This window comes from Echiichthys vipera (assembly GCF_963691815.1).
Source record: "Echiichthys vipera genome assembly, chromosome: 12".
Classification (NCBI taxonomy): Eukaryota; Metazoa; Chordata; class Actinopteri; order Perciformes; family Trachinidae; genus Echiichthys; species Echiichthys vipera.
In genome coordinates, this window is record NC_139837.1 from 15313877 (window position 1) to 15329154 (window position 15278).

The 15278-nt window shown below is 41.7% G+C and overlaps 1 protein-coding gene across 1 annotated transcript in view; it reads right to left on the reverse strand.

Moving 5' to 3' along the window:
* Positions 1 to 294: 294 nt before the first annotated feature.
* The window catches only part of LOC310954474 (inositol-tetrakisphosphate 1-kinase-like), a 29593-nt gene continuing 14609 nt past the window's right edge, over positions 295 to 15278 (reverse strand). Inside the window, exons 5-11 of the mRNA XM_083923927.1 lie at positions 13106 to 13223; positions 5751 to 5849; positions 5457 to 5497; positions 4990 to 5155; positions 3597 to 3664; positions 3345 to 3507; positions 295 to 3030 (exon numbers count right to left, since the gene is read on the reverse strand). Of these exons, the coding sequence (XP_083780053.1) occupies positions 2711 to 3030; positions 3345 to 3507; positions 3597 to 3664; positions 4990 to 5155; positions 5457 to 5497; positions 5751 to 5849; positions 13106 to 13223 (975 nt within the window). The 3' untranslated portion in view covers positions 295 to 2710. The remainder of the gene's footprint in view (positions 3031 to 3344; positions 3508 to 3596; positions 3665 to 4989; positions 5156 to 5456; positions 5498 to 5750; positions 5850 to 13105; positions 13224 to 15278) is intronic.

Here is a 15278-nt window from a genome sequence, read left to right on the forward strand (position 1 = left end):
ATGCTGAATCAATAAAAACCTGGAGGCTGGGTGGAGAAATGCTGTATTTTGTTTTGCAGTCTCTTTGCACTCGATATATTCATGGAGGTTTTTTTTGTAGAAAGACATTAAAGTGTTTAATAATGACCAGAAGAGATCAACTGAATGGACTGAGCAGAATTAAGACATTTTGGCTTGCAGTCTCTGACATGGTGGGTGAATGCAAGGACTATTCTCTAAGAGGTAACAACATAAAACAGCGGACATGAAAGTATAGTTAAAAAACAAAACAAAGCTGTATTCAATAGAGCCAGATAAGGTTTCACATGTTTATTTTGCCCTGTTATTTTGGCCATTTAATTAGAAAAGGTCACAAAATTGTGGATTCCTCTCAATTACAGAACTGATACAAAACATATTGTACGGATGTTAGATATATACACGTACTGTACACGACACCCAAGTAGTAAACATTCAGGTGGAAACTGGGAACATGACGACACTGTCTGGGTTGCAGAAATGACCACGGGTAGGATTAATCATTTATTTCCCATTTAGAAGCACAATAAGGAACACAGCATAGGACACACAATATAGTGGTGTACACATATCTGCTTAAACAGGGACACGCACCCAAAACTTCGACCCTTTTCTTAATTAGGAACCGGCAGGGTTAAGGGAGGAGGATGTAAAAAGTTCCTCTGAACCTGCTGCAATACCTTCACATTTTGAAGTTATTGTTGCTTCATGACACGTGTTGTGCAAACACAATATGACGTGTCTAGTGAAGGCCAACTTTCAAAACATCCTTGGTATTCTTTTGTCCCAGAGAGATGCTGGTGAGATGGCTGCGCTGTCACTAATAGTTACGATCACAGGGCGAGCAAGAGGACAGTCCGTTCCTTTTAGATACTGATGGAGGAAATGAAACGACTGGGAGGAGCTCTCTGGGACAAGAGAAGAAGAAGCAGGTTCAGAGGAATGCAAAAAAAAATAACAAATCTGCAGGTTGCCACTCCTTCCCACTAGATGCTAGAGAGACAACAGCATCAAACACAAGCACACCTGCCCCTTTGACACCACCTGCACAACCAGACCCAGCATTCTTACTATACCTCTAGTAAATATCCACCGTTTGTTCAAAAACATCCCCGTGTTTTCATTTCATTTATATAAAACTTTTTTCTCCATAAAATCTCAATAAAATAAAGTTGCTCTTAGTAGATATCAGGACAAAGATATTAACAAAATTGGAGTAAAAAAAAATCTCACAGTGAACACTGGGAACAAGAGCTGGACTGTCTCACCTTCCCCCACTTCCCCTCCAAATGATTTTTAACGTGACACAAATACAGCAGCTGGAACAGAAGACCGGTCGGAGAATTTAAGCTTGAAGCAAATGAACCGACTGGATTGAATGTTTCTTTGACTACATTTTGTCAGAAAGTGCGGTTAAGAGCGAAACTACATCAAATGAGATGTAATTAAGCTGAACAAATTCCTCAATCATATGGAACAGTTTTCATTGAACGGGATCCAAATAATTAATACCCAATACGTTGATATTCAAACACACATTTCATCTTTATGTTGGTGGAGCAATTGCATTTCTGATTACAAATTCTCTGATTAACACAGCAGCCCAGAGTCTGTTTGACGCTCAAGTTGGCCTCGGGAGAGAGAAGGTTACTAACGTTACAGAAAGCATTGAAGACGTCTAGAGAAGTCTGTTTGAGGAGACGACAAACCCATGAAGTGACGAGAGAAACCTCACGACTGGAATTCTGAAAAAAAAATCATGGAATTCTCTGAAAACATCCACAAACACAAATAGGAATGTGATCCCCGTCTTCTTGAACGACTCAAACCGGGACTCTAACAAGGATGTTTTGTTTGTTACATCCTGACATACAGTAAAACACTCAAGACCTAGAAACATTGGTGCAACAATCACTTAAAAAAACTTGGTCACACGGTCATGGAGATTTACTTTCTTCTTCTTTTCTGCAGGCGTCCTTCCTGCCTTAGAAGTACATTTGATGGCACCCGGAAAAGGTAAACAAGTTATCTGTTTGTTCAAACTAACAAAACCCCCAAAACTATCTTTGTCATTCATGTTCAGACTACGTTGGCCACAGTCACATAGCAGCCCCGGGATCTGCGGAGTAGTGTTGAAATGCCCAGCCACCTTTTCTCCCTATCACTTTTTGTGGAGGAGTCAGTCGACCAGAATCCAGACACACGTCACTGGCACGGTTCGTTGCAATGTAAACGTACCTGTGTGTGTGTGTGTGTGTGTGTGTCTGTGTCTCTGTGTGTCTGTGTGTGTAAGATACAAGGGATCATACATCGCACGTCTCGTGGCACATCATTCTCCAGTCCTGATTCAGCCATTCCCATTAGTTACCTCATCTGGACCCTTTCATTACAGAGAACTCACACAAGAGAGAAAAATAAAATCAGCTATTAGGCAAAAGTTCCCAAAAGTTCACATTACAGTACTGTTAAGTCTCATTAGACGAAACGAAAAATACAAAAAGGCAGAGAGAAAAAAGCTTATACTCAATCACCATCATTTTCAATAACTGTATAGGAAAAAGGTTTGTTTCTTGATTAGATATATTATCATCATTAACATCATAATTATTATGATTATTATTCATTATTATTGTCACCATTGTCATCTATTTTTTTTGTTCAGGGATCAAACGGAGTGGGAGCAGGGGATCAGTCACTGGGAGGAAGCCTTAGTGGCTATCGTGGAGACACAGTGCTGCTGGAAGTTGGGGGACATGGCAGAGTTGCAGCCCAGTCTCTGACGGGAGCCCTTCAGCCCTCCGTCACCCTCTACGATCCAGGGGCTGCCGCTGGCGTCCTTGCCCAGCATGCTGCAGCAGCCGGAGGCCGGCTGGGCGGCGTTAGGTACCGTGGTGCTCACTGGCAGGCCTTTGGGCTGCTCGCTGGCGGGGGCGAAGTCTGGGTTGTGGCTCTGAAGCACACTGGTGATGTGGTTCAGGAGGTCATTGAAAAACTCTGGGACGCCCTCATAACCTGAGAAGATGGGTCGTCAGTCAGTTCAGATAATTCAGCTTTTACAAGGGTTTTATTCCTATTTACAACATCTGTCTACTTTCCCGTACATGACTTAAAATCTATTTTTGGGGGGGGGTTTTCAAGACAGAGTTCAAAACACAAGCTACATGATTACACAGGTGACAGGGGGGGAGCATTTATCACCAGGCACAAAAGAATGACATCACTACGTCTCTCCTGAGTGGCACCTGAGAACCAGGTCACTGTAGATACACATTAAAATAAAATAAACAAGAATACATCCTGCTCTGTGGTTGGGAGGCTGCACTTACCAGGGAATGCATTGATGTCAATGACGGCATGTTGGCCTGTTTGATTGTTGATGATGACGTCGATGCCAAACAGGGACACGCCCAGCGCCTGCCGCAATGACCTGGACAACTCTCTGATGACATCATCGCTAGGTGTATGAGACACTCCCTCTAAGTTCTCTCTCTGAGATAAACAGGAAAGGTAACATTTATTAGCAACAAAACAAATCAGACAAAAAAACGGGACAGCAGTCAGTGACATTGTGGACGTACCGTGGTCAAGTCTGAGGATGACTCTGGTTTGGAAACATTATGGCTGTTGAAGAAAATTGCTTTCCGATCTGAAATGGAGACAGAGGAAGAAGGTGAGGCTGAATTTTAAATAGTGTTGACACTGACATGCTTTCCCAGTGCAGTCATCTATGCACATTTCTCATCTCTGGCACTGGGTGGCAGCAGAACTCAACTGGTTACAGTGTAATGAGGCAACCACAGCTTTACTAAATGAATGTCTTTATTTACTGATTCCAACACCCGGTGTAAAGAAACAGAAACCTAAAACCAAACCACCCTGGTGAGAAGTCTTAAAGCCTTTAAGCCTATCAGCCATAACCATGTCATGATGAGCATTCATTTGCAAACAAAACAGCATGTAAACTGTTTGCCTCAGGCAATTGGATTTTCTTTGAAGCAGTGATAAATGTGACGGGATGAACTTGAGAATTTATCGACGCTTTTTTGCCTTTGCTATCATTGTAATGATTAACATTAAAGGGTGTTAGAGGGGGGGAAGAGGGGCGGGGAGTGAAGGGGACTAAGTAAATTCCATCACTGTCCAAATAAATAGGCCCCTCGGCTTGTAGAAGGTCGTGGTAATGAAGTGTTAGGAAGATGGGCTTGTTCATTCCCGGACTGGATGAACAAACACTAGTTAAACTCCACAGAAGCATGCCGAGGAAGGCTGGATGGGACAGAACATCTCTCACATGGTTATTTTTAAGTTCTTTCCAAACACTAACCCCCCACCTCTCTTTATCTTCATACCTCACTCTTTCATCCTGCCTTACGAAACACGATGTATAGCTCCGGGCTGCAGAGTGTTGGGATCTGAACGCTGTGCAGATGTAACACTGTGGTATGTTGCTTTATGTGTTTGACAAGGGCTGTGCTTTTCTGCTGCACCGCTCAGCATTCCACGCTGAAAGCAAACTGTTCTCTCTGCACAGTTAACACAAAGCAGACTTCTACACTGATGGGGACACTGCTTTGCATGAGGGCCTCTACTGTATCACATGCAAATACTGGAGTCATTTGTGCCAGGGGACAACCCTGTATTCACATATGCACCAGGGGTAAGGCTTCTGACAGGTTTCATGGAGAAAAACACTGCTCCTCCTGTTTATTTTCAACAGTATGATATACCAACAGGGCAAAACTCAATAGCACTCTGCTGCATCCCTTAAAAGGGTGAATAGGTCCAATCACAGGGTCTATAAAGCCTTTTTATGAGGACTTTTATTGGGTTATTTGGAAAAGCCGTGCACAACTTGTACAGTTTGGCCAGTGTGGCTGAAAGCGGCCCTTGGACTTCCCTGCCTGTTCCTCTCTCTCTCTGTCTGTCTGTCTGTCTCTCTCGGTCCGTCCCTCTCTCTCTCCGTCTCCTCACCTGCAGGTCCAGCAGGGAAGTTCTTCAGAGAAGGTCTCTCCACCACAGTGTAGGAGTCTCCCACCACAAACACCTTGTAGAGCACTGCGTTGTGATTGATGAAGCTCTGGATCACACATGGAGGCTTTACATCCTTTAGGTCCTCTTCACTGAAAATAATGGCCATCTGAGGACAGGAGGGAACACAGTAAATGACACGTATACACAAAAAAAGGACAATATTCATCAACCAAAATAGTTGTTTAAACCAACAAGGCAAGTTAAAGTTCTGACTAAATTCAATGTGAGTTTGGAGGAGTAAAGGCCAGCCTGACAGGGGTATTGATTTATATTGATAACAGCACTTTATCTGATTTTGTTGTTTGGACTTGAGTTAAATGACAATCCTGTGACAGGACAAGTGTTACTGCCCACACAAAGCAAACTGTGGAGGGTGTGAGTGACCTCTGGACCCTGGGGCCTCTTACCTCGTGGGAGTTGGTTCCATGAGCCACCCGTGTTTTGCAAACTGAGGAAGTAAGAAAGACAAGGAAAAACAGAATTTAGCAAAGGGACCGAACTTCAGCAGGGGAACAAAACATCTCACACTCAGGTCTTTACTTACAGTTTGACAGTGAACACAGAAATGTGAGACATTTCAAAGTATAATGAGTAGTTAACTAATATTAGGTCTAGGTATATGGAGTATAGATTTAGGTCCTCAGTATCTAGAGGATAAATGAGGTAAAAAAAAAACAAACAAACAAAAAAAAAACACTTACCGAAGGGGAATGTGAGTCCTTGCCTCTTGATCTGCTCCAGCACATCTGGGCTGCACTCCGTGTTCAGGACCATGAATGGAGGAGAGCAAATCCTTTCATCTAATAAAAAAAGAAGTAAAAGAAGGGGGAGGGAATTGGTAGAGTTAGAGCCAAAAGTATTGGGAAATAATGAAGGCAAATAAATGGATGGTATTTCCATTAGTGTGAGAATTACACTACAGCTGCAACTCATTCTTATTTTCTTTATAAACAAATCTGTTGATTGATATTTAAAACTAATCCAAGAATGAAGAACTTTTTTCTCCCCCTATTGGCAGAAATAGTAATTACACAAACACTGTTATAGCTTCCACCATACTGCTAGCTGCTGCTCGGTCGCTACAATCTATGAAATCAATCACAGAGCCAGAAAATAAACAGCTACGCAGTGAAGAACTGTAATTGAGTGAGCAAAATTGGTTGCCGGCACTTTGTGTTTTGCTTATGTAATTACATTCTCATTCTGAGTGCAAATGAGCTCCATCTGCAACCCTCCGGTGCACCGACGCGGGAAGGTCACCACAGGACAGGTGACACCATAACTCTACTAAGAAAGATGGATGTTCTAAAACCCTATTCGGATGATTAATAAATAAAAGCACTCAATGTTCTGTCAATCAACTAATTGTTCAAATTCAATTTCACCTATCTTCATCAGTTCACATGATATACTTGCAATTACATTAGTGGACATAAAAAAGGAAGGCCACACTCTGTACTAGGATCCATGTGCAAAACATTGTCTTTCTGTAGAGTTATCACTGGGTGATATGCAACAAAGCGCCGCGAGCCGAACCTGGGCAGCTGCGGTGAAGACTTTTACCCTCTGTATATTGGGCACTACTTTAAAATTTTTTTTAGTTTGACACAGGTTTATTGTCGGTCTTTGCTCTCTGGTGAACAGCTTTATTTAATGTTGATTTATGATCCGAAATACTTTCTCGACTGTCAACGATAGCTGAAGTGATATGTAGAATTTTTAAGGTTTTTCCTGAAATAGCAGCAATTTGAGGCCGTTCTGTTATCATCCATAGCCTACTTAGAAAAAGATTAAGGGCAGCACATCCAACTGTTAGGCTGAGCATAAAAGCTCAAGACCTATTAGACATCGGGAGCAGATGAGTCTCTCGCATGCAGACACATCTTATTTCATTTGGCTAAAGAATTATATTTATATTTCATCCTTGTGATGGGTTTAGACAACAAACACAGCCGAGGCCATCTGAGGCCCAGGGGGACAAATGACTCCTGTTCAAATAAATAAAGCAGAAGGCTGCCAGGCCCTTCTGCTCCTCCTAAACAACACACACAGAGAAATACAGGAAGACACGCAATCTCATGAGAAACTACAGACAGGTCAAAAAGCTGAGGACATTACAGAGTCATCAGATACACCACCTGACTGACCAGCGTGATCGCTCACTAGACGCCCAAACAGCAAACAGAGCAGGTGCAATAAGACAATATGAACTCAGCACGTCTGAGGCCTTCTCATCCATCTCCACCATGTTTTTACATCACATCATTTGATTGTTTACGTCATATTTTTACATCACATCCTGGAGCTGCAGGCCGGTCAGTTCCGATAATACTGAAAATAACAAACACCCTGCAGCTCCGTCATGCTTCAACGTATCAGGGCTCAGGATGCATCTATATTAATGTTGTGCCTCCTGTAATTTCCCCTCTTCAGTAGGTACATAGAGCCGATAAGGCAGCTGGTTGGAGATATCACCACAGGAAATCAGCGAGAGGGGCCAAACCAAGAGCACAATAGAAACATGCCGGTCTTTGTGTGCTGTGGGCCTCAGCAGCGGCAGGGCTCTCTGCTCCTGCTAGTGCTGAGGTCAGGAGAATCTCATTTGCTCCGGGGCTGAGTGTTGGACTCTGGGCCCCCACAGACATCTACAGCTCCCACAGAAGCCAGATAGTGCAGACGCACACAAAAACATTTGGGAAATCCCACAATGAAAGCTGATTTAGAGGCCAAAAGAGATTTTCAAAAGCCAAACAGTTATCACATAAAGCTGTTAAGTGACATGAAGCTGTAGAGCAGGTTCCAGGGAAATCAGCCACAGCTGCTCCTGTGTGAGCCGACACATGCAGTAGCCCTGTCAGTGCTAAGCTGTTGCTGTAATAAGACTGCACAATGGTGTAGTGACTAGGCAGACATATCATTACATCATTACATTGAGGCCATCATCCCTATTGGTAATAAAAAGACATTTGTGCTAGAGCTGAAACAATGACTCGTTAATTGGCAGGTATTTTAATATTGTATTCATAGTTTAAGTAATTTTCTAATCAAAAAGTACTAAATATTCACTGACTGGTACTTTTTCTTTTTTAAATGTGCTGGTTTTCTAAGTTGTCTAGGATACTAAATTAAATATATTCTGGTATCTTTGCGTTTTGGACTGTTTTTCGGACAAAACAAGCAATTCTTAAGACAAAATAACTTGACAATTAGTTTTAGAAAATTACATATAGGGCTGGGCATTACAACGAGTTATATCATCAAAACGTCTGTTGATTATGCTTTCATTCTAATCATTAACACTAAAGTTATTAGTAAAATGAGAAAATACTCAGGACATCTCATTTTTCAAGTATTTAATTCACACAGAAGTATGCAGAATAGGTTCTACCATGTTGTTATTTCATGTAGACTATTTTTTTTATTGAATTACTAGAAATTCGTGATATATATTGGTAGCTAGAGATATGAAATAACCCTTAATAGTGATAGAAGAATTTGACTTTATTGCCCGGTCCTACTGGCATAATCTTTGATAATGAAAACAACTGAGGCATTGTTAGAGCCCTGCATTTTACTCATTAGGTTGTTTGCTGAGACTCGGGGATGTGCCGACATTTCTCAAAAGAAGTCTACCAGGAAAATTAACCATGATAGCCAAATTTATCTGAAAGAAAAATTGAAGGGGAACTGTAAAATCCTGACTGAAATCTTTTCACTGCTTATTGAAATTCGCACCTTTGTTCTTGTGTAATCGCGTAATATTTTTTTTGTCTATTTTACCATGGACGTATAGATTACATTATGCATGGTAGATATATATATTTTTCTATGTACACTAAGCATCTCATTTCATCTTCAACTGTGTATTGTAAACATACATCTACAGCAACATCCAGGTTCATCTTTTGACCTGTCGTTGCCATAGTTCTACCTATGTTGCCATGTTGTAATATCTGATCAATGACTTTAATGAGTACAGTGTTATCACAACTGATAAAAATGATGACCACAGCTACGGAAATAAAACATAACCTGGAATAACCCTTTAAATAACCTTGTCGTTGTGCCCTCCAGCTAAAGAATTGCTCCACTGCAGCTGAACATGTGCTTTGACTATGATGTACAAAACTAATTTTCCTGATAGAAACACTTTTATTTCACTCCAAAAAAGGAACAAATCTACACTTCAATCTAATCAAGCATGGTTGAAAGGATTCTATTTTTGCTGTTACATGACAGACGAGGACAGAATACTACTATACTCTCTCACAGGCAGATACTTGTTCTGTGCTCTATAACCTTTCCATGTGCTGCTGGGTCTCTTCCAGTTTGGCTCTGAAACCAGTCACTTTTGAGAGCGCGAAGCCTGCAGGGTTACCCATCAGTCATCTGTGTACTGGCTACAGCCACGCTCATCATACTGCTGTTATTTTACCGGGACAGAAATAGTAGCATAATGTCTTTCAGAAAACAGTCTGGTAGAGAAAATATCCCCATTACATCACTGAGTTCCCAAAGATTGATAGTAATGAATTTTGTCAAACAAAAAAAACAAAACATGAAAACAATCTCAACCATGTCAAACGGAAAACATTTCAGGCTCCAAGTTAAGGATTTATAATAAAGAGACCAGGGAATGGTGGATAAGAGAGTGTGTCCAAGTTTGTAATAGCGTGAATGCTTGGCTCTGGTTGGCGCTTTAGGGATAAGGGGGTGGAGGGGAGGATCAATCTCTGGCTCTGTCTAAACACTGTATGCTCACAGTAGACCCAGCGGAGCCGAGGCCGACGTTTACGGGACTCCTCTATGGGATGCTTTTTAAATGTCATTATCCAGTTACACTGCTATTTTTCTTTCTCTTCTTCTTTTATCTCGGGACATCCTGTGCATTCCCTCCTATCTGTCTGCTTTGTGACATTGCATTCATGCGTGCAAATGGATGAACTACAAACTTATAGGCAATGACTGGTGTGTCTGAGAATGAACAGAGAAGAAATTCCTTGCCTGTTATAACACATAAGATTCAGATCACATCTTCCCTCTGGTTTAAGGGATTGGGTGCACAGAATGACCAAGTTAGAGAGAGAGCCAAGTGACATTAAGCTTCATAAAGTGTTTATGTGGAAGACTGAATTCTCCTGTTGCTATTTAGAGCTTGTTTCCTAGAAACCCCAGCATCCTCTCTTGCAGTTCTCTCTCTGCATCCCTTCCCGAGGCAACTCCAAACGCAGCTATGCTCTCAGTGTAATGCAATTCTCAATATCGCAAACCAAAAGGTTTACGCTCCAATTACAATTATGAGTAATTCAAGAAAAATGTGGTTGTTTTAACTCAAAAGGTTAATACTGCTTTGTTGAGATATTCATCATTTAACGATTGTGTCATATACCTGACAGGCTCAAATCTTTCACTCTAGTTGGGCAATCCTGTATGCCCCACTGGTCCACTGGACGAGTGTTTGGGTCTCAAACTGCCTCAGTGTTTGTCTTTCTCATGCTGCAACTATGACTAAATATTGATCACTTGCATAAACGGGACCTTGTTCTGTTGGTCCTTGCAGAGGCATGGATTAATGTTAGCACAGGGACATCAAGTCTGATTAATACAAATAAACCCAGAAAGACTTCAGTTTGATCCCAAGGATTCAGCTTGGATTCAGGAGAAATTCTTTTATCCTGAGCTGCTGAGGAATACGCTTAAAACATTGAGAGAGGATTTGTTTTATAGACGAGTGGCCTTGACAACGGTTTCTGTCCACAAAAACAGTCCAAGGTATCAAAATTCAAGCATACACAAGGACCAGTAGATTCCACTAAGTAACATAAACAGTTACCTTGCTCTTGTCCACAAGACCAAGTCGGACAACAGAGCAGCAAGTTTCAATAAGCACAACCATGAATCCATAAGTGCTCGTCTGGCTATTTTCTATTAAACATATCTGAACTTAAGTTTATATCAATTTAAACAAAATGTACTCTGACTGGGGCTATTTAACATCTAGAGACAACTCAAGTGATAAATAAAGTTTCCAGAGAAAGCACAAGTGCACCTCAAGTGCTTCCTCCTATTCAGTACTATTCTGAGTAATGCAGACTGTAAAGCATGACAGGCTCTCTGTGGCCTTTTAGTACTGGGTTGGCCTCTGCTGATAAGGAGGAGGAAGTGGCTGTGTCTAGAAAAGCAAGGTAGACTTTCCACACATTTGAAACATATTTTACTCTAACCTTAACCTAGTTCTCCAAGTCCCTCTTTTTCTTCTCGCTGAAGACAGTTATCCTCGGCCCCATGCATTTTCCCCCCACAATCACAGTGGCATGGTGTGGGATTATAATGGCTTACACTCCATGCTAGTGTCTAAACCAACAACAATTGTCAGGGAGGTTTGGTATGCAGGCCTAAGTGTGAGCAGAGAGCACCACTTGCATTAATGGAAGCAGAGTGGTGAAGAAAAAAAAAAAGAGAAGCTATAGAACAAGAAGAAGCTCCAATAAATGCAGCCAGTGAGTCATTTTGCTCTTCAAACCGAACACACAGTAAGACAGAGCAATGCAGCTTATACTCTGTTACGTAACAGCCATCATGTCTGTTTGGATAAAAAGACGTCTTCTTGTGGTTCTATTTTGAGAAACTAATGACACTGCCGACATACTGAAACGCCTCTGATCTGCTGCTCTGACATCAGACTGCGGCCCCTCAGAGTCACGGACCATCAGTGAAGTAATACTTAAAAAGGTTTACGTCCCCTGCCATGTATGGGGTTAAATGAAACGTGGGTGAGTCACAGGTGTGTTTACAGTGTGTGTTGGTAGGGAATGAGCTCTTGTCGTCATCGCATTTCTCTTCCTTCAGCCAAAAGATATCGCTCCTGCTGATTAGTTTACGGCTTCAGTGACATACGAAGGTGCTGAATTGATCCATCAGTGAGAAACCTACGCAGAGCCAAGTTTATACTGGGTTCAGGCAGGGGGAAATGGAGAGGTGCAGATGTCGCATGAAAGGGAGGAGAGGAATTATGATATCAGCATATTAGCACCCTGCCAGCAAGAATCAAGCATCTGCTCTGAAGCACTGAGTAACATAATTCAAGAGAGAGGTAACAGAGCCGTCATATGTTATCCCTGTGTCCCCTCTGGAAGTGAAGAGGAAAGACAGAGAATCCGCAAATACCACGACTCTATCCTTTTAATAACGTTAGACATGTTACATAAGCTAGAAGGCAGTGTCCATGGAATCAACATTTCCTCTATTATACTAGACAACTTCTACTTTTGTATACTACTGCAGGCTGGGAGAGTAACATAGACACTAATGGTGTTTACCTCATTTGAACCCATGACACAGTAAGAGCCTGCTCACACGGCAAAGTGACACAGCAAAAAACACTCAGTTGCCAGTTTATTGGGTAGACCTAGTTAAAACGAATTCAGTCTAAAACACCAGTCCAGCAGTAAATTGCTAATATAATAGATATTTGGTAATATACAAATATATTTAATATTTGGTTTAAGTTGAATGGCATGGATTGATTCAGCTTAATGGCCATTTTGGGGGGCTATGTTTTAGCAGCTTGGGGCGGCTTTTTGTAATTCTTTTCAATGAAAGTGAAGCGTTTTACTCACTGCTTTTGCATTTCTGAGTGCCTTGTGTGGGTTTTTTTTCGCTCTATGCGCCTTGCAATTTTGCAGGAGCACCCTGAGTGCCTCAAAGTGCTTGACATTATTTAACTATACCGCTAATGGTTAGGCTGAGGACATGTGCTTCAGTGGTTGCTCAGGCTGATTTTCCACAAAAAGAGGATTAAGACAGTTTAATCATAAATTGCACGTTCAATTATGAAAGGTGGAAGTCATTGGAGAGCTTTTGTATTACACTGCATTAGTTTCAGGTACTTGTACTTATGAACTGTGTGTAAATTTGCATGTTTTCCCAAATATTTAGCGTTGAAAACTTGGTGATGTAGTGACTACTACTTGCGCTACTAACCGGACAATATGAGATTGAGTTAGTGAGAGATTGATATGCACAAGCAGCACCAAGTTACATGAAAACATCTTACCTTGCATACAGCTCTCTATCCTGTGGATGAGCTGGTAGGACTTGCAGCGGTCCAGCAGAGTTCGGATGGCTGGAAGGGGGTCAAGGACAATGGTCTCAGGGTGGGCATCAATGTAGTCCTGAAACACAAAGACAATTTAACAAGGTTTCTTTAAAAAATACTTTTAACATTATTTATGTCGATATTACATGAATTAAACCATAACATATGCTGCATACCACAAGCAACAATCTGCCATGACGCACACAAATACATCCATATCGATTAGAAATGTTAAACAAACGTATTGAAGTAGGCAAACCAAAAATACAAACACTGAAAGGTTAACTTTCCTCACTCTGTATATGTGTGTGAGCTGGAGAGCATGAGATATATGCCAGCGGGTCTGTGTAAGTTCCATCGCTACATCTCTGCATGGCCGGCTGTTAGGTCAGCGTGAGGTTTGCCATTTTACATAACTGCACTCCCCTTTTTTTCCCTCGTGGGCTCTCCTCTGGCTCTATCCCCACACCACCTCCTCTCCACTTTGCAGTTCTCCATGTGCTCCACATTTCCATCTCTGCTCTGCCAATTTCTCTGCCAACCGCTCCTTTCAAGCAATTTCTACTAGCTCACAAACGCTGCCAGGTGGAGCTGGCTGGCCCGCACATTACACAAAAAGCCTGCCCAGTCACATCACAGCGCTTTAAAGACACTGCAGCTCCATTGTCATACATGTTTACATGAAATGAAACACACGCAGCAATGTTAGATATCGAACACATACAGCGTGAAAAAACATTTGTGAACAGACCCTCATTATACATACACACTGAATCATGCGGCATGTAAACACCTTTGCCTTGACACAGAGGACCCATCTGTAGGATTTGCTGGGATATAACAGGCAATGCTGATCAAAGCCAGTTGAGCGGTTATGTAAGTCAAGCATGCTACTGCCAAAAAATAAATCCAAACTAATCTTACAGGAGTTTAGAGGAATACTCCGCTGATAATGACTGTCACTTGCTGATTTCTGTGTCTCAGAAGAAGAAACCGATTTAAACACGGACAAGAGAGGGAGGAGAGAGGGAGAGCACTGGCTAGCAGGTGTTAGAGAGAAAAAGAGACAGACATATGTCAGTGTGGGTGTAAGACAGTGGGTGTTTAAGCTCCACATTCTCCGTTTCCATAGGGAACAAAATCTCAGAGAATATGGTCAGTAGAGAATCAAATCTGTGCTACTGGTTGTGTTCTAGAGCAGCGTCAAACCTGAAGTAGATTTTTTTTGTAGCATTAATATATAAACAACGACCACATGGGTGTAATTTACTACATCAGCTTAAGTGACATGAGCTGTCGACTACAGAGAAGCACACTTGCTTAAAAACGTACAGTAAATCTGTTTGTAGCACCTATAAGGCAGCAAGATTAAGTGTTTATAAATGTCAATAACCACTTATAATTGCAATTTTGCCTCGCAAAGGTAATCATTATTGGTATATTGCATCACTTTCCATTTCATCAAAATGCCAAAGAGCGAACTAATAGTACCTTAAAACACAGCCCCCTACACAGATTATTACAATGACTTACAAAATATCACCCTGATATAATATCAGGCATGATGTTATTATAGGTCTGCTGTGCACACAGCTCACACCTCAGGCCACTGAATCACCGGAGTGCATCCCAATTTGACATTTTGTTTTAAACAGAGGTAGTTTAGAGAGGAAGGCTTATTCGCTCCACCACACAAAAGGTTATTTTTGACCACAGCTGTGTCACATTAGAAATGCGCCAACGCTTATAACTCAACAGAAATGTAATCACAGATGACAGCTGTGTTCAGGTAAACAGCCAGAACTAAAGGGTTCGTTCTACAGTCATAAGCTTTAGCTGGTGAGTGAAAGAATGGCAATGTTGGAGTCAAACCATCATTCCACTGCTCAGAGAACAAAACCTACCCAGATCGTTTGGGTCGTTGGTATTATGCTTACAGGGTGCCATCCTTTAGAGATGTAATGTTCACAGCAGTCTGGGAGGAGACCTTTAGTTAGGATCAGGAGACACTGGGTGTTAAAGGATCCCCTAAAAGACAGAGCTGGGGAAAAAGGGGGTCTATGTCTTGTATTCACTGAGCTGGTTGAGAAAGTTGTTTGAATAATAGACACTTCGAGTCCATTTAACATGT